The following is a 20,682-nucleotide window of genomic DNA, read 5'->3' on the forward strand; positions in this document are numbered from 1 at the left end:
TCTAAAATACTTTGGCCTTTTACATAAAGCTTGCCAACCCGTGCTCTCTAGAGTTCTTTATTTTTGGTCATTGATTGTTTGTCTTACTTTACTGTTGACTTAGTGAGTGTTTTTTCTGCATATCTAGCCCTAGAAACAAAAAATTTAACCTCTGTTTTATACATACTTGTTTTGTTTCCTGGCATAGATAAGTCAAGTAGTAATTGGTACCAGCAGTTTTTAAAAAATGGATGGGAATAGGAATTAAAAATTGAAAAATTGTGTCCGGCAACATAGAAGACCACCATTATTCTATTTAATGGTGGAATATCCCTTAGCATCTCTCAGAGCACCTGTGTTCTTTAGACACCATAGTTTGAAGCTATCTTACTTAATTCATAGAAATCCTGGATCCTAGAAAGTGATCTTATACTTTGGAAGCTAAAAGGCAATGAACTTTATCATGTACATTGGAAAGCAAGCAACAATGATCTTATGGCATTATCCAAGTTTCTTGTCAGGATTAGTTTATGCTTCACTGTGTCTTTTGTCCTTCAAATAAATTTCCTCCAGGGTTCCATTCCTCTTTTGTACATGTTTTCTGTACCCTTTTAGAGTGGTCTTATTCATACCATTGATTCAGTTACTCCCCATAAATTTAATGATTCTTCCAAATTTCCCCCTATTTTTAATCTCATTCCTAGACTTAAGACTCATAAGAAAAAGTTGGACATTGTTGTCATGTCTCATAGGCACCTCAGGTTCAATCTGAACTCAGTACTTTTCATTCCTAGTCTACTATCACTTTGCCTTTTTTTACCAGTCTCTCTGCCTCTTATATATGTTCTCCCTTTCTTCTGCTTCCCTGGGATCCCTCCCCGCCCCAATATTGTCCAACTCAACTCACTGTGGCAAGTGTAATCTTTCCAATACACAAGATCAGCAGGTCCCATGCTTTGTTGCTGCCCTCTTGCTCTTTCTATTCAAGTAGTACCATGCACCACTTCCCTGAATGTTCCATGCTTACTCATGTCTTTGCATGTGCAGTTGTTTCCTTTTGCTTGAAATACCTTTTTCCTTTTTGCTTGTACAGGAAAGACATTCAGTGAAGCATGGTTCAGGCATCATCTCCTTATGAGGCCTCCTTGACTCAGAGATAGTCAGCCCCCCTTCCGGTATTCACATTCTACTTTTTATACACCTCACTGTAATACTTAGCTACTCTCAGCATATTTATTGTCTGCATATCTGTCTCCCCTGTGAACTGGGCTCCTCAGAAGTGTGAGCTGTGGCTGTCTCTACATCCTCAACTTAATATCTGGCACATGTTAAGTACCTCGTAAATATTTGATAAAAGAACAAATGAACAAAAAATTACACTCAGAATGCATGTTCATTGCAAAAGTGTTTTTTGTATAATATAGAAGAATAAGCTAACTTCCCTCTCCCACCCCTCCTCATCATCAGAAGGTTCACTTTTTCAGAATAGGGAGCAGTAGATGGCTCCCAGTTATTTCCCACAACCATCCACATTTATGGAGGCTTTTGCATTCACATTGGTCCTGGCATGATCGACAACCTGATGAACCCAGACAAGACTAAGATAAACTACTTGTCCTCCAGCAGAATAAATATTTCAAATAAAGTCAACCCAAGAAAGTCAGGCCAAACAGCTATTGATTGCTAAAAGCCTGAATTTAAGCCCAATGAATATTCCAAAGTTCACCTCCATGCAGCTTGCCTAAATGGTGATCAATATGCAATTACTGCCCCCCTTTAAACGTGTCTTACACTGCCTATCTGAAGAAGGGTTTTGCTTTTAAAATCTTTTGTTTGTTAAATTTGCTTAGGCAAGAAAAAAAGACTTGACTAAACCAGAGTTCTTTGCCTTCAGGATTTCAAACAATTGCATGTTATTTTTGAAATGGTTTGAATGTATGCTGAATGGTAACTGAAGGTGCCCTGTTACATGGCCTCATTCATTTCAAGAGGCCTTTTCCTGAGTGTCTAAACAATAAGGATATTGTAACTTAGTTTCCTAATTTCTGCTTACATGATTATCTGTCCTAGTCATAACCTTTGTAAATTCAAGTTTATAAAGTAGATTGCTAAAGTCCAGCTGCAGTAAAAGCAAATAAATATTTTTGTCTAGTTTTCTCTTAGAATTTCATTTTGATGCAAAAAACCGAACCTGCTGAATTTGGAGCCTGTTTACTCTGCTCCTGATATTTAAGGCTTTATGTTTCACAAATATGCCTTTTTTATTCCCTGGCCATTGTCAGAACCTTTGTCATTGTTTTAAATATGTTTTCATTGATCTTTAGAAAGAGGTGAAGTGAGAGGAAAAAAGAAATAGAAACATCGATGAGAGAGAAAAATCATTGGTCAGCTTTTTCCTGCATGCCCCCTACTGGGTGGGGATCAAGCCCGAAACCAGGGCATGTGCCCTGACTGGGAATCGAACCAGTGACTTCTTTTTTCATGTGTCGATGCTCAACCACTGAGCCACGCTGGCTGGGCCCTTTGTCATTTTTCACTTACCCTGTTGTTACTGTCCTCCCTACCCAAAGCTCTACATCCCTTTATCACACTGCAGCCAGATAAAGCTATCAGAAATGTATCTATCTAATGCCCTCCTTTTCTTAAACATTTCATGGCTTCTCAACATGTGTGGCGTGGAGCCCAGGTTCCTGGTAGCACATCTAGTTCCTGCCCACCGCCTCAGTCGTCTTCCACCAGTGGTCATTCAAAACGACTTCTAGTTCCCTCAGGTGGCATGCTCTTACAGGCCTTCTGTACCTTTTGCAGATGCTGTATACCCACCACTGCCACCAATGTCATTGCTCTCTCTTCTCTGCCTGGCAAATACTCATTCTTCAGACTCTGTTCAGATATCACCTTCCATTTGGACACATTCACTAACTTCTCCCTGATAAAGTTAACTATCTCCACCTCCCACCTCCTTGGACTTAATTTCACTGCTTCAAGCTTTTGAAATTATTTTTATTTATCTGTCCTTTAATTGCTTAAAGACAGGGAGCTTATAATTCTCAACCGCTAGTGTAGTGCCTGTTGCACGAAGGCAGGTGCTTAGCAGTAGCCTCTTTTTTCTTTTAAACTCAGTAGTTGGATTGAATGTCATAAGTGAGTATCTATGGATTGCTTTGATTGGTCCCACAGCAAGGGGAATAAGGGTAGGAATAGTCACAATACATCTTGGTGTTTGAGGTTGGCACCAAGTGGGATGACCGAACTGTCTCAGTTTGCCTAGAACTGAGGGATTTCCTGGGATGTGGCACTTTGAGTGGTAAAAATGGAACCATCTCAGGTAAATAAGGATGGTCTTGCCACCAACAGGTACTGTTGGAAAGCTTTTTACCTACTCTCCTTCCTTCACTCATTGAGACTCAATCCTGACTGGCTTGTCTGACCCAGGATTGCACTGTTAACACTTTAATAGTGCAGCATTTTCATAGTGCTTCCTCTACTAAAGACTATTCAAAGGGATGTTATTTCTGATTCCTTTTCTTTGGCTTTCATGTAAGAAATCCAAATTGAATCTTTGGATTATGTTACTACCACCTTTTTTACCAGGCTTGCCTTCCATTGCCTGACTGACCAGTTGCCTAGTTCTATCAATTAGTTCCCCCCCCCTTTTTTTTTTATCTTTAGTCTCTTCATTACCATTGGTTTTTAACACCCTAAAAATATGATTAAATTATTCATATTGGCATACTGGGGCCCTATCCATCTTTCTAGCTTTTGGTATACTCGGGTTCTACCCATTCATCTTTTTGCACACTTGGTGTAAGAACCTCCCCCTGTGCCAACTTGGCCAATGGGAGAGACTCCCCAGCACTCCAGCTGACCGTCTACATTAGCAATATTATTAAAAATAATAATTTTTTAAAATTTTACCCTGGCTTTTCTTTCAAGCTGATGGACTCTCTTTTCTTTACTAATGAGTAGCCTCTTACTCCTCTTACTTTCTCACCTCTTTTCAAATATTTGCATATGTATGTCTTTCCCCATATTCCCCCAAATTCTCTCTCTCTCCCTCCCTCTCTCTCCCTTCCTCCCTCCTTCCCTCCCTCCCTCCCTCATAACACATAATAGTCTCAGAACAAACATGTACAAGTGTCTCTTAGCTCCTAGAATCAGTTCTTTTGTCGGAGGCTGTCTTGTGTCCTACAAGACTAGAAGGCATGGCCCATGTTTCTGTCTCTGATCTAAGCAGAACACTGCTCCTTGGTATTCTTCAAGCTTCCAGCCTTTTGAGTGTTGTTTATTTGTGTGTTTTTGGTGTGTTGTTGTTTTTTGCCATGCCAGCTTATTTCTGCCTTAGGATGTTTGTATCGGCTGTTCCTTCTGCTTTTAATGTTTTGCCCCTAAAATATGTATGACAAATTCATCTCATCACATCACTCAGATCTCAATACAAATGTTACCTGTTAAGAGGCCTTCTTTAATTACCTAAATTAAAAATCCTCTCCAGTTATTCTTTCACATTGCTTTATTTCCATGACACTTAACCACTATCAATATCTTGATTTTCCATTTGTTTCCTGCAGTAAGAATTAAGCTCATGAGAACTGGGACTTGATATGTCCTATTCCCAAAAGAGGTATCCATTCAATATTTGTAGATTAAATGTTTTTGAAAGCAGCAGCCATGTCTTAATTTTTGTTTTTCTCTTGTGCTCACCACAATATTGAGTAGGGGCTCAGTGAACATTGAATATTGGCTTGGTTGGTTGATTTACCAGCTATACTAAAATATGAAATGACTGACTTACTGCCCTCTACCTCATAGAGTGTTAAAGAAAACAGTGTAAGGTTATGGAAAATGATAATCCTTTGAGAAGTATCTCTAAGAGTAGTAGCCAGTGGCAGGATTATTCTGTGACCTATGGATTCAGGGGTGGGTGGGTGGGGGAATTGCCTTTGTTTTTTCTTGAAAATAGTTTATCTTTTCTAATTCTAAAAAGTATTGAATGTTCATTATGGAAAATGAAAGATACTGAAAAATAGAAAAAGGGAATAATAAGATGCAGAAAAACATTTGACAAAAATCCAACACCTTTCATGATAAAAAGACTTAAACTAGGAATAGAAGGGAGCTTTTTTGGAAGAAGTAGAACTACTTCTGTTTGCAAATGACATGATCTTATATATAGAAAATCCTAAGGAATCCACTAAAAACTTATTGAAACTAATAAACAAGTTTAGCAAGGTTGCAGGATATAAGGTTAATATACAAAAATCAATTGTATCTCTATACACTTGTAATGAACAACCCACAAGTAAAACTAAGAAAATAATTCCATTTATAATAGCATCAAGAATAAAATACAAAGGAGTAAATTTAACAAAAGAAGTATAAAATTTATGCTCTGAAAACTATAAAACATTGTTGAAAGAGATTAAAGAAGATCAAATAAGTAGAAAAGCATTTTATATTCATGGACCAGAAGATGTAATATTGTTAAATTGACAGTACTCCCCAAAGTAATCTAAAAATTCAGCATAATCCCTATAAGAATCACAATTGACCATTGTAGAAATTAACAAGCTGATCTTACAATTAGTTTTGAATTGCAGGGGACCAGAAATTACCAAACCATATTGAAAAAGAAAAGCACCCAATTTTAAAAACTACAAAGTAGTGGTAATTAAGACATTGTGGTACTGGCATAAATTAATAGAATATAATTGAGAATTCAAAAATAAAGCTATTTGTCTATGGCCAGCTGACTTCAACAAGACTACCAAGACCATTGAATGGGGAAAGAATATTCTCTTCAACAATAGTGCTGGAACAGACAATTGGATAGCCACATGTAAATGAATGAAGTTGGAACCTTACCTCACACCACAAACAAAAATTAACTCAAAATGAATCACAGACTAAATGTAAGAAATAAAACTATTAAACTCTTTGGAGAAAACATGTAAATTTTCATGACATTGGATTTGTCATGTGAAAAGCGTGAGCAACAAAAGAAAAAATAGGTAACTTGAGCTTCATAAAATTAAAAAACTTTTGTGCTTCAGAGACATTATCAAGAAAGTGAAAGGACAGTTCCTAGAGTGAAAAGAAATATACTTGTAAATAAGTTAAGGGTCTTGTATCCAGAATAAAGAACTCTTACAACTCAGTAATAAAGATGATTAAATTGATTAAAAATTAGGCAGAAAATCTGAATAGACATTTCTCCAAAGAAGAATACAAATGGCCAATAAGCACAGGAAAAGATTCTTGACATCATTAGTTATGAGGGAACTGCAAATCAAAACCACTTCACACACACAAGGATGGCTAGAACCAACAAGTCCGTTGATATGTGTTGTCACGGATGTGAAGAAATCAGAACATTGTACATTACTGGTAGAAATGTAAAATAGTTCAGCCACTTTGGAAAACAGTTTGACAGTTCCTCAGAAAGTTAAACATAGAATTAACCATATACTCCAGCAATTCCACTCCTAGGTATATATACACGCAAGAGTAATGAAAACATATGTCCATACAAAAACTTATACACAAATGTTGGTAGCATTATTCATAATAGACAAAAGATAGAAGCACCCCAAAGGTCCATTAATGGATGAATGGTTAGACAAATTTTGGCATATCCATACGATGAACTATTATTCAGCCATAGAAAAGAATGAAGCACTGATACATGCTACAACCTGGATGAACCTTGAGAATATTATGCTAGGTGAATGAAGCCAGTCACAAAAGTCCACATATTTTATGATACCATTTACTTAAAATGTCCAGAATAAGTAAATCCATAGAGACAGAAAATAGATTAGTGGTTGCTTAGGGCTGGGATGAGATGGGGGTGGGGGTTGGGGGAGTGGGAGTGACAGTTAAAGGGTAGAGGATTTCCTGTCAGGGTAATGAAAATGTTCTATAATTGACTGGTGATGGTTGAACATAGCAGTTAGTATATAAAAATCCATTTGATTGTACATTTTAAGTGGTTGAATTGTATGATTTGTGAATTATATATTGATACATATATAATTTACATACCATATGCCGTTATAAAGAAAGAAAAAGGAATAATAGTGATCCATAATTTTGTTACCTTGAAATAATTTCTGTTAGCATTTTGATCTATTTTTGCCAGTTTTTTAATGCATATTTTTTACATAATTGAGGTAATGGCTTCATATATAATTTTTAATGTATTACCTTTTATGCTTATCATTCTGACCTTAAAAAGTTGTTCATGATATTACAGATTCTCCTAATTATTAACAAGTGTGTAGTATTCCATGTAGATGTACCATACTGTAATAATTTTCTTATTGGTGTACATTTAAATTGTTTTTTTCTTTATCTTTTCCCCCATGATAATGAGTACTATAGTAAAAACACATTTTTTTTAAGACTAGAACATCCTTATGAAATGCTTTCTATGAAACCTCTTTTGTTCCCAGAGAAAAGAAGATTTCGAGGAGCAGTGCCCTGAAAGTGCTGGACCATGCCATGATTGGGCCCGAGGGCACAGACAATTGCCATAAGTTTGTTGACATTCTTGGCTTACGAACCATCTTTCCCCTCTTTATGAAATCTCCCAAGAAGATCAAGAAAGTGGGAACCACTGAGAAGGAACATGAAGGTAGGATTCACTGGAAAACTCAGACTAATTTAGGTGCATTAAGAGAAATGGTGGAAAAAAGAGCTACTTTTAAAACTCTGTTGTGCATTCGAGGAGTAGACTCTTAGCTGAAGAGTACTACCTTCTTCTTTTCTATTTTTTTATATTTTCCATGCATAGAAAAGCAACCCAGAGACCCCCGATCTCTGATGGCCTTTGTTCATTGGTTCGCTACTTGCTTGAATCCTGGTTGTTCCATTTCCTCCTGGCCTGTTAATAAGTCTCTGCATGTAGGTTTTGTTTTCTTCACTATAATTTGTAGCGAGGTGTCTCTCTGATGGAAGACCCTTTTGAAAAGAGTAATGAGATGGCAACACATGTCACCTCCGGAGTGGTGCTTTCATGTATTTCTGTATTAAAGTATGATTCGGCTAACATCAGGAATTGCCGAAATAAACTATTTACAGCCCAGATTCCCCTTTTTATGTTTCGCCTCCCTGATGGTGCATACTCCCAGCAAAATGCTGCCATGAATTGCGATGCTGTAACCAGAGTAGTTACCGCTAGGCCAATCTCTTCCTGCTATTGTCTAGTGCCTGCTGCATCCTCCCCCCAATAAATAGCCGCAGTACAATCTGGAAGGCTGGGGATTTATGAGCATTGACAGTTCTGCTGGAGGCTAACAGACGCTTGTACTAGGGAATTCACATGGTTGGATGGTTATTTTAAAGTGTGGGGAGAGTCAAGGAGGGCTATGAGGAGCTGATTGGCTGACTAATTTGGTTGTCTTGTCAAAGTTAACATTTGTCCCATAGTTTGGGTAATTTTTTTTTCATAGTGATTAATAGAATTGGCGTTGGTATCTGAAGGACCTTTTGCATTGCTCATTCTGTTAGATAAAAGTTTTCTTTCTCGCTTTTCCTGTGGAAGCCGCCGGGTAGAGAGGAGTGTGGCCTTCTCCTCTCCCCGCCATGGCGTGTGCTCGTCCACTGATATCTGTGTACTCTGAAAAGGGGGAAACATCTGGCAAAAATGTCACTTTGCCTGCTGTGTTCAAGGCTCCCATTCGACCAGATATTGTGAATTTTGTTCACACCAACTTGCGCAAAAACAACAGACAGCCCTATGCTGTCAGTGAATTGGCAGGTCATCAAACCAGTGCCGAGTCCTGGGGTACTGGCAGAGCTGTGGCTCAAATTCCCAGAGTCCGAGGAGGTGGAACTCATCGTTCTGGCCAGGGTGCTTTTGGAAATATGTGTCGTGGGGGCCGCATGTTTGCACCAACCAAAACCTGGCGCCGTTGGCACCGCAGAATAAACACAACACAGAAACGATATGCCATCTGCTCTGCCCTTGCTGCCTCAGCCTTACCAGCACTGGTCATGTCTAAAGGTCACCATATTGAGGAAGTTCCTGAACTTCCTTTGGTGGTTGAAGATAAAGTTGAAGGCTGCAAGAAAACCAAGGAGGCTGTTTTGCTTCTTAAGAAACTTAAGGCCTGGAATGATATAAAAAAGGTCTATGCCTCTCAGCGAATGAGGGCTGGCAAGGACAAAATGAGAAACAGTCGTCGTATCCAGCGCAGGGGACCTTGTATCATCTATAATGAGGACAACGGTATCATCAAAGCCTTCAGAAACATCCCTGGAATTACTCTGCTTAATGTAAGCAAACTGAACATTTTGAAACTTGCACCTGGAGGGCATGTGGGCCGTTTCTGCATTTGGACTGGAAGTGCTTTCCGCAAGTTAGATGAGCTGTATGGCACTTGGCGTAGAGCTGCCTCCCTCAAGAGTAACTACAACCTTCCCATGCACAAGATGCTCAATACAGACCTTAGCAGAATCTTGAAAAGCCCAGAGATCCAAAGAGCCCTCCGAGCACCACGCAAGAAGATTCACCGCAGAGTCCTGAAGAAGACTCCACTGAAAAACCTGAGAATCATGTTGAAGCTAAACCCATATGCAAAGACCATGCGCTGGAACACCATTCTTCATCGGGCCAATAACCACAAGCTTCGGGTGGATAAAGCAGCAGCAGCACTAGGAGCCAAATCAGATGAGAAGGGGGTTCCAGGCAAGAAGCCTGTGGTAGGGAAGAAAGGAAAGAAGGCTATTGGCCTTAAGAAGCAGAAGCCTTTGGTAGGGAAAAAGGCTGCAGCTACCAAGAAACCAGCAGCTGAGAAGAAGCCCGCAGAAAAGAAACCCACCACAGAAGAAAAGAAGCCTGTGGCATAAACTTACATTTGTTTATTCCATAACGGTCAAATCACTTTGGACAGCTAATTTTGAATAAAAATGATCAAAGGCAATGAGAAACATAAAAAAATAAAAATAAAAATAAATGGATAATTAAGACCATTATAAACTGATGAACAAAAATAGATACAGAGGCAGAGCAACATCGAACAGACTGTCAAACTACAGCGGGAAGGCCGGGGAGGGTTGGGGGGATGGGTAAGAGATCAATTGAAGGACTTGTATGCATGCATATAAGCATAACCAATGGACACAAGACACTGGGGGGTATGGGAGGCTAGGGGAAGGTCAAGGGGGGGAAAAAAAAGGAGACATATATAATACTCTTTGTAATACTTTAAGCAATAAAACAATTAAAAAACAAGTTTTCTTTCTCAAATTTACTTGGCCTAGTGTTTTCCAACTGAAATGGCTTAAGGCAGCGGTTCTCAACCTGTGGGTCGAGACCCCTTTGGGGGTCGAACGACCTTTTCACAGGGGTCGCCTAAGGCCATCGGAAAACACATATATAATTACATATTGTTTTTGTGATTAATCACTGCTTTAATTATGTTCAATTTGTAACAACGAAATTGGGGGTCACCACAACATGAGGAACTGTATTAAAGAGTCGTGGCATTAGGAAGGTTGAGAACCACTGGCTTAAGGGAAAGTGATATGACTGTCTTTAGTAGTAGCTTCCAATGATAACGTCTCTGATCAGATCAGCTCTCCAGAGACAACAGTAAGTCTGGCAAGGGGAGGACTGGCAGTGCAAAAAACTGTGAACTAGAGATCTAGAACAAGCAGAGAGTTCAGTTCACCTCATATTGATTTTGACCAATCACCAGCCGTAAACATGTTTATCAGCCGTAAACAGCCCTATTGCTGGCCTTTTTTCTATCAAAATTCAGCAAAATGAGGCCATGGGAGAGGGAATAGATGGTCTTGGAGATCTAGGAGAAAATTTTGGAGACAGTCATCATTCCATGAAAACCTGCCACAGTCCTAGTAGGGCTGTGCTCTGGGCTCTCTTATTTAGGCTTAACAACCTATCAAGTAGATGGTGGTACCTTTGTGGGGTTATTTTTAGGAAATCAACTGAAAAATGAATCAGGCTGTGGTTCTAACTAACTGTGTGACCCTTTATTTAACTTTGCCAGACTGTATTTTCCTTCTTGGTCCATAAAATGAGGAAACTAGATTAGTTAACTAGAAACTCTGATATCTGCACCTTAAGACTCTCAGGCACGGGCCCTATTGCCTGTTGTTACGGTCTTGTCCTGTAATCCAGGAAGCTCCTCAAAGACCGTGCTGTGGCTGACCTACTGGGTTCTAGTGAGAGACCTGGCGCTGCATCTTGGGCATGCTTGAAGGAAGAGAAGGAAAGAGCCCTTAGCTGGCTCTTGCTCTGTGTGCATGGTACTGAGAAGAGGAGAAGTGACTGATTCAGTGAGCAGCTGTTTCCCTTTTGAAAGAATGTGCCTGGTTGAATGCTGGTAGCAGTACATTTGCTCTAGAGTACCGCATTAGGAATTTGATAACATTATATTAGTGAGGGCAATGGCTTGGTAAGCCAGCTGCTGGAGGGCATGTTTGGACCGTAATGACTGGTGAGGATGAGTTCTGCATCCTGAATACACCAGCACCCAGAGAGAAGAAGTGAACCTCTCGCAGGAGGTCCCAGCTAGCTGCTCCTTCTCCTGGCAGACTGGTCCTCACTCACGCCATGAAGGTAGAAAACAAAGGCAGAGCGGGGCAGGACACATTGTGCAATATTTCTTTGTTCTGTCTTGTCCTTTGGCTTACTCTCTGTGTGCTGGTCAGCTTTGTATGCTAAGCTAGAGCACAAGAGCCTCAGCTAGCAGGAGTATTTATAGACATGCGCAGCTCATTCCTGGCCCCAGGCTTCTATCATGCTCCTTCCTCAATCTGTAACAATTTTTTCTGTCTGCGTTTTAGTCATCCTTCAGGTCCTTGGTTTTGCTGTCACTTTCTCAGGAGGCATATCATAAGATCCTGGACTAGAATAGAGCTTCTTGTTAAGTGTACTTTTGGTCTCCAGACTTTGCCTTCATAGCCTTTAAGATTTTGGAACAAGTGGCCTTTTCACCGCTAAGTCCAAGGGCCCAGCCTGGTGCTTGGCATATGTTGGATGCACAGTAAATGTTCATTGACTACCTGAATGAACACCACTTTCCGTAAAAGACTGCTCAGTGAGGACAGACATGGGTTTGGAACTCTCCTTAGAACCCTGCAAGGTTAACATCAATGCAGTGGACTTCAGTTCAGATTGATGGTTGTCAGTCATACCCGTGGTGAGTGGTCTTTTACCAAGCTTGTTTAGAAGCAAAATAGTGGGGTGGCACAAAAGCAGCTGTGTTTCTAAAGCCAACAAAGAGGTTGAGAGAGGAGAACTTTTGATTAAGGTGACTAGAGAGGAAGGAAGAAGCAAAAACTGTCCTTATAACCTAGAATTGCTGGTAATTTAGTTCCTCTTTTGTGAGTTGGGGTAGGGAAGGAAAAGAATTATTGTAATTGAAATCCATTCAGGTTTGCATAATAAAACTTTCAGAAATAGATCAGGGAAGGCATTTAGCTTGGGGGATGGGTTGGAAAGAAATAATTTGCCCTTGTGTGCAATAGCATGATTGGCTGCCTCTTTGGTTTTATAAAGAATAGCACAGTATATAATGTCTCTTTGGTATTAACTGCTTCAGAATAGGAGAGAAGAAAAGAGCTGGGATCCAGAAATGGCATTTGACCTTTACTTCTTGTCTCTTTTTAAAATTCTTATTAAAATAGGTACAATTTTTCTTATATTTCTTCATTAGGTAGGTGAGTTATTGAGTTTGTAGCAGTTCTACTTAATTGCGCTGTTTTAACATGGTTCCCCTGCAGGCTGTTTTAAGCTTTAAGGAGGTGAGCTACCAAGCAGTGTGTAGGTGTATGGTGTGCATGCTGAGCATGTGCACACATTTTACCTATGAACAATGACAGCAGTTGATGACAGGTTAGTGCTTTAAAAAATACCATCTGTCATCTGCAAAGAATTGTGATTCTGGTGGACTCCACATGTCAGGTAACATGTACTAGTAGTTGCTGGTGCTCCTTGGACTCCTAACAGTGAGGAAGTGCAGATCAAAACTCGCACCACCTACCAGGATTAGAAAAGGGAAATGGCAAAACCTTTCCTGCAGTTAGTAAAGGGAGCTTAACCAGCATAGGTAAGTCATTGTTTGGGGCCAGCTTTTATTGGGGGCTCCTGCTATGTCCAAAATTCAACAAAGACCCAGTATGTCACAGGTCCCAAGGAGAAAGGGCACAAAATAAAATCCCTGTCCTGTGGGAAAGCTCTTTCTTAGTGTTCCATCTCCAGATCCCTTTTCTCTGCCTGTTCTTTTTTTTTTTTCTTCCGGTGATCTCACCTACTACCTGAAGCTTTAACTTCTATCTCTTTGCCATTGATTCCCAAATCTTCAACCTTGTATCTTTCCTAAGGGCTAGTTGGCACAGCTAACTAACCAGAAGACAACCCCATCAGATACTCAAACTCAACTCTTTCAAAGCCATACTCATTCATTCATTGCCCAAGTCTCCTCTGTTTCCTTAACCTGGTAAATGTCACTACTCTCCATTTCACCACCCATGGCAAAAATCAATGCATCATCTTAACTCTAATATTCCCCACATGTAATTGATCTTAAGTCCTATGAATTTTACCTTATAAAAAACTTGAATAAGTCCTCTCTGTTGCCGCTGACTGTACTCATCACCTCTCGTGAACTGTTACTGTAGCTTTAATAAGTCTCTCGCACTTTAGTCTCCCAATTCTCTTGTCCTCTCAGAGTCCATCCTGCATGTCACCACTCAAATTAGAGAGGCACTCCCAGCCCTCAATAAATTTATAGTTTAAGGAAGGGGAGGAAGCAATTTTGTAGATAGTTACCAAAAAAATCATATTAGCAACTACAAAGACTTACCAGAAAAGAGTACTTTGTTATTAAAGGGTACGAGAGAATAGGAATACTTGGAGAAAAAGATATTTCTGGTAGAAGGGAAATGATGACATAGGTTAAACCAAAGGACACTGGAATGTCAACCTACCAGTCTCACACAACTGATCATATTTGAGCCTTACAACATTCCCATAAGGTTGATGTTATTTCTCATTCTGAAGATGAGGAAATTGTAAGACTCAAGGAGATCATGACTTCAAGTCATACAGTGGATAAGTAGCTAAACTAAGACTTAGACCCTAAGCTTCTGATCACAAATCTCACATTCGTTTCACAAAGTAATGCCATAGTATTTGCTCTTTTGAGTCCAGCCAAACTAACTTGATCTCTTCTCTGGATTGTTGATGAAGTCAAAAGTTCTTGATTAGAAGACCTTGGTTCTAACCTTAGTGCTTTGACCCAGGGCAGGTCATCATGGTAGTAGGGACTCTTATTCTTTCAAATTGCACAAATTATATGGCAAATGACTTAGTGAAATTATTGTTAGGCATTTCTAGTGTCTTTCACAGTTCTTGGTGCATGGTAGGTGCTCAGTAAGCATTGGTTGAATGTGTTTATTTAACACCTATGTACCATCTACAACCAAGATCGAGACACATGCCTATAGTTAAGAGCATTGTGAAATTCAAAGGACTCTTACCATGTTAACTAGTTTATGGTTCTCCCATAAGACCACAGCATCTGTCCCATAGTAATGTTCAATACATGTTTGTTTATTCATCTATAAGAATAGGATTAATACCACCCTTTTTGGATTGTTGAGAATTATTATTGTGTAAGTCTAACATAGTGTGGGGATTGATAAAATGTTAGTTTATTATGAATCATTCATTTAATACTGACCCCAGACATCGTACTATACTAAATGCTATACTTTGTGGAAGCCCAGACTTCTAGGGATTCTGGGAAGGCTTAAGAAAAGAGTGTTTCTTGAAAAATAAATAGTATTTCATTCTTATACTAATGATGGGAGTGGCGGAGGGGGCAGAGCTAAGGCATGTATAACAATTATGTGATACTAGAGGCCCGGTGCATGGATTCGTGCACCAGTGGGGTCCCTCGGCCTGGCCTGTGGGGATTGGGCCATATCCGGCTCTCCAATATCCCCTGAGGGGTCCCGGATAGCGAGAGGGCACAAGCCAGGCCAAGGCACCCCACTGGTGCATGATCAGGGCTGGGGAGGGACTGTGGGAGGGCTTCAGGGCATGACCAATCCATCTCGCCCAGTGCTGATCGGCCAGACCACAGCAGCAAGCTAACCTACCAGTTGGAGTGCCTGCCCCCTGGTGGTCAGTGTACATAATAGTGACTGGTTGAACAGTCAGAGGGACAATTAGTATATTAGGCTTTTATAGAGAGAGATAGATGGGTAATTAAGAAAATGGGTTTTGAATGAAGACAAGACTTGGGTTGGAATCTTGGTTCTGTCATTTACTAGCTTTGTGATTTTGGGAAAGTTGCTTAACCTCTCTGAGCCTATATTTCCTCAATTGTAAAATTAGGATAATAATGAATCTATCTCATAAGGGTACTATATGGGGATTAAGTGAAATAATACAGATAAAGTGCTTAGCACAGTGCCTGCTTCACTAATATTAGTGGCTGCAATGAGGATATATTTTCCATTTGTGTTCCTCTTCTTTGTATTCTGTTGGTAATTTTAGAAGTATTCACCTGAAGAAATGTTTTCCTTCCCTGAATCTGCCATTCATAAGAGGTGGACTGTCAACATGCCTGCCAGTCCTTTGTGGCATGTAAGACAAAAAGCTCCCCCAGAGAGGACACACCAGGGAGCCCTGGGTCCCCACTTCTCCTCCATATCACCTGTAAACAGAATTCAAAGATCTGCCCCCTCTTTTTGTATTCTCCAAGCTTAAAAATCAAAAAGGGTTGGTTATAGTGGTCAGAACAATGAGCAAGTGAAGAGTGAACAGTATTTAATTTTAAGAATGATATTAAGTCATGTACTAACAGGCACCTTATGTTAGAACAAGGATGGAAATGTCTTGCTGTTCTTTTTGTTGCTATTTGAAAACCTTATAATTGAACAGATTCAGGATCAATTCCCTTTCCCTCCCTCTAGCTGCTTGTCTCATTCCTGACCTCACATGACAAAATGTAGGGATGCTAAAATAACAATGTGTTTAGATTTGGGGGTTCCTCATCAGGCTTGAGGGGGTGATTTTGAGTGTTGCACATCTGGTTTGCTAACTGGTTCCATCATATTAAGAATTTACCCTCAGGCCTTTCTTTCCCAAGTAGAACACAGCTTAGTTGTTTATCAACGAGAAAGAGTGAAACAGAGGGTGTATTTGCCATTCTGGAAGAAACTGTTATTCTCTTTTGCAAGGAGGAGTGGGGAAACAGGCTAATAATGGCCAACTCACGTCTATTGGGCATCTACCAATACACTCAGGGCTTTACAAATGCACCTACTGTATGCATTAGGCATTTCTATCTTTATACAGATAAATCTCAGGGAATTTTTCATTACTAAAGACCTTTTAGCAAATGAATGACAGAAGCAGAATTTAAGCCTAGGTCTGTTTCTAAAGCTTCTTCCAACACCATAGTGGCTCCAGTGATCTCCTGGTCACTTGTAGGTTGGTATCCGGAGGCAGCACAGAGTCGTGGAAGGAGGTTGTCTTTGTAGACAGATGGGCCTGCCCCCAAACTAGCTGGTGGCCTTGGGTGAGTTATTCTTTCTGGACCTTGAATTCCTCTTTAATCAACAAGCCTGGCAAAAACCTTTCTTAAAGAGTTATGTGAAGAATAATGATCATCAGCATCCTATATGTAGTTTTTATCATGTGGACATTCAGTAAATAGTAATATAGTTACTGCCTATCAGCCTCCTTTCAACAGGAGGCATCCCTGTCTCTCCCAGTTCTCATGCTTACATGTAGGATCAAACTCATTGACTTCTGTGGATGTGAAGCCCAGTTGTGGACCAGGACTCCATATGCAGACAGGCTGAGTCATAAGCAACCAGGGAGATGGGGCAGCCACTATAACCTGAACCCTTCCTGTGACCCTGGTAATTCTAGCCCTGTTAAAACCCATCACTTCTTGAATGGGGTACCAGACTCTTCTAGTTCTCACTCTCGCAGAGTTTATTCTATGGATAAAATCTTAAAGGTGGGTCAGTGAAGCTTCATTCTTTCTTTTTTTTTTTTAAGTAAATCACTAACCCTTCCTTTGTGACAGGCTTATTGCTGTAGATGAAAGGTAAACAAGTTCACAGTCCAGCTAAGGAGACAGACATAGAAACCTGCGTTTATATTACAAGATAAAAAGGTAGAAGAAAGTGTGAAACACTGTGGGAGCACAAAGGAAGGGCTCCTAATCTAGTCTGGGTGGTGATAGAACAGTTGGAGACTAGAAACAGCTCTCCTTAGAAATGTGGCTTTTGAGCCAAACCTTAGGTCTGAGTTACCCAGGTGTAAGACTGTTGAGTGAAAACAAAAACCAGCACGTGTAAAATAAAAGTTGGGAGAGACAGACTGCCTTACACCTAGCTGCCATCAGAATCATCTGGGACCTTATTTAAAATACAGTTATCTGGGACTCGTGCTCAGAGTTTCCAGTACCAGTAAGCTGCATAATTTTGGTGGATCTGTGTTTTATTAAGCTCCCATGGAGTAGTACCTTTGAGACCCTGCAGAGCTGTTGTGAGAATTGACTGAGTTATATATGTATGATGCTTAGGAACATAGTAAGCATTCGTTAATATTGGTAGTTATTGCTGTTTTTAGTTTTATTTTATTATGTATTCAAAAAAGGACTCTCCCAAAGTTTAACAGGTCACATGTATAGTACTAATTTTAGTTATTTTGACTATTTCAGCTAATTTGGAACAAATTCAATTTGGATTTTGAGGGCCTATGTAGAGAGGGTGAAGGAGAAACATTTATCACTTCTTTTTCTCTTCTGTGGTTTTCATTTTGCCAGGTAGAAGCTTAGTTCTTTAGTGACAGCATTAGCTGAATTCTTATTTTGGATATAGAATTTTCCACTGGCACATTTATTATTTTGTCAATATGACTGTTAGTTTTCATTTATAATCTTGATTAAATTTTATAGGAATAGTTTTAGTATGCAATGTATCTTCTTTATAGAAGTAAAATAAATACCAGGAATGTAGAAGCAACAGTAGAGAAAAAGCCAAACTTTTCTAGGTTATTTCTCCAGCATTTTTAGGTGGTGCCAAAATGAGTAAATAATTTAGGGGCCAGGCAGTAATTAACTGTGGGCCCTGGTTTATTAAAGTGCAACACATAAACTGTACTGGAATATGCTTCCTAGTGTTTCTGTTTGGGAGCTTTTTTTGTTCTGAGCACTCTGATAGGCTTTTACATTCATTATCTTATTTCATTTAATCCTTACAATAATCCTCTGAGCTGAGTATTATTACCCACATTTTACAGGTGAGAACATTGAGGCATAGAGAAATTGTCGTTTTCCGAAGATCACAGAGCTAGTATATGGTCTTACTAGGATTTTAACCCAGGATTTTTCCACAACTGTTCTCACTCTTCCTCCTCCTTTTTTTCATAAATTCAAGACTGCCCACCAGTAGTAGGCCTAATTTAAACTGCTTGGGGTCTTTTTCCTATTCAGTTTCTTCAGGTTATCAGTTAAGTCCTGCCCCCCAGTACTTCATAAATAACCTCTATCTCTTAGTCTGAAACGTTTTGCCCTGCCACACTTTATTTCTTCTTGGGTTCCACCTTTAGGGTGTGTCTGTCCACTGATAGCCTTCTCTCTCCTCGTGGTCTCTTACACTTGAAGCTCAGCACTGCTTCAGCCTTCAGTTTCTGTTTCCATCTGGTTACCTTGCAATTGTCTGCCTTTATTTTTTTAATTTAATTTTTATTTATTAATTCGAGAGAGAGGGAGAGATTTGCTGTGCCACCCATTCATGCATTCATTGGTTGCCTCTTGTCTGTGCCCTGACCGGGGATCAAACCAGCAACCTTGATGTATCAGGATGACGCTCTAACCAACTGAGCTACCCGGCTAAGGTGCAGTTGCTTACCTTTAGTTAAACACTTCACTCAGCACTCTCCTGTTTTCTCCCTCTGTTGGTCCTCTCTTGAGAATGAGGCATAAATCTGTAGTTTTCAACCCTGACTTATCAGTATCACTTGAAGAGCTTTGATAAAATACACATGCCTTGGCCCCACCTCCAGAAATTCTGAGGACTGGGGACTCCGGGCATTTATATTTTTAGAAAGCTCCTGATCCTGTTGCTCAGCTAGTGTTGAGGTCACTGGCCATAATGTTCAGAGCACAAACCTTGGTTGGCATCCTTATTACTTTCTCTCTAAGCCAAGAGAAGATCTTGACATAGTGGGTCTTTGGGGGAGGCTTGTTAAAAATAGCACTATTGCTTTTTATAATAAACCAATGTAGAAAATTTAAGCATGTGGACAACTGGAATACGCTATTTTGTAGCCTGTTTTTACTCACACTGTCTTGGACACATTTGTCAGCGGTGGTGAGTCTTTAATACAGTTAAGAAGTTAGACTCTGTTGTTAGAAGGCCGGATAGATTTCAGGTTAAATGATCAGGTTGCAGAGGTGATAGTTTGAAAAGGTGAGCTGTGCTTGGATAGTGACGTTGGCTCTTCCAAGCATTGTGAATGTGCTGGAACTTGAGGATAAGGAAATGAGGTATGGACTGAAAGCTAAGTTCATTTGGTTGTAGTATAAGGGGAAGTGAAGATGCCTTTCGATGGTATTTCTTTTAAGTGAGTACTTGAATGTTGGCATCTAACAGTAGATATAATGTGGAAGGGGATAAACTTGTATACATTTCACTGCTCATAAAGAATACAATTGCATGTGTGAGATTGTTAGTCCACCTTCCTGGACTCTTGTGATATTGGCTGTGATTTTTATATGCAGCAGCCTGCAGGTTGCCGGGGAAATGTTCTGTGTATTTAATCATGTTGCAGTCATACTTGTTTGTTTGTTTTTTATGGTAAGAAAATGTCTTTGGCTTGCTTCTATAGTCAGATTGGTTTTGCTTGTGGGTGTCCAGATGCCGATGAGCTGTAATTAGCATAGGAAGGAGGCTGGAAAGATGTTAAACATTCTTTTCTGGTAGCCAAACAACGGATCCCCAAACAGAAATTATTCTCAGGTAGCAGGCTCAAGAGAAGTAGCTCTTTTCTCTTTTAGATGCCAGTCCATTAAAAGATGTGTGTGTTGGGCAGGGACGGTCACCACTGGGGATGGTCTGCAGGACCTTGTTGTGAACTGTCCTGGGCGTGGTTTTCTGCAGCTGAGCACCTTTGTTGTGAGATATTACAGTAACTAAATTCCACAAGCAGTCTAGTGGAAAGGAAACCCAGCTGGGTTCAGAAGACTTGGGTTTATGTTTCTGCCATAATTTATGCTCAGGGTCTGTGACTGAACAAGTCATTTACTCTCTCTGAACCTCAGTTTCCCCACCTTTAAGACGGAGACAATAATATTTCACAGTGTATGAGAATTGGATAAGGTAATGTATGGGCAAAGTGCTTTGTATACTATAAAATTATGCACATATACAATATGGTGGTGGTGTGTATCACATTTAGAGTTTTTCCCGTCTCTTATACATTTCTTGCATTTTTTTCCTTGTAATATTTTTCTTCCATGCCCTGGCTCCAAAGTAGAAAGAAAATTATTGTTAACTTATTCCCTATTTGCTGCAGGGTTACCATAAAATAAATTAAGCGTATCATTTTGATAATCACTGAAAAATATGCCTACAACTTTCTTAAATGTTATTGATTACTAATAAATCATGTTTCTGTTAAGTATCCCTGCTGGCTGGCAAACT

General features: G+C 39.8%; 1 protein-coding gene and 1 pseudogene across 1 annotated transcript in view; both read left to right on the top strand.

The window, feature by feature from the left end:
- CTNNBL1 (catenin beta like 1) overlaps positions 1-20,682 on the top strand; it is a 179,396-nt gene that overhangs the window by 107,744 nt on the left and 50,970 nt on the right. Inside the window, exon 11 of the mRNA XM_070420298.1 lies at positions 7,434-7,615. Within this exon, the coding sequence (XP_070276399.1) occupies positions 7,434-7,615 (182 nt within the window). The remainder of the gene's footprint in view (positions 1-7,433; positions 7,616-20,682) is intronic.
- On the top strand, positions 8,504-9,921 carry LOC139013876 (large ribosomal subunit protein uL4 pseudogene; annotated as a pseudogene).

This window comes from Myotis yumanensis, unplaced genomic scaffold (assembly GCF_028538775.1).
Source record: "Myotis yumanensis isolate MYYU_CA2020_CCGP unplaced genomic scaffold, mMyoYum1.0.hap1 SCAF_7, whole genome shotgun sequence".
Classification (NCBI taxonomy): Eukaryota; Metazoa; Chordata; class Mammalia; order Chiroptera; family Vespertilionidae; genus Myotis; species Myotis yumanensis.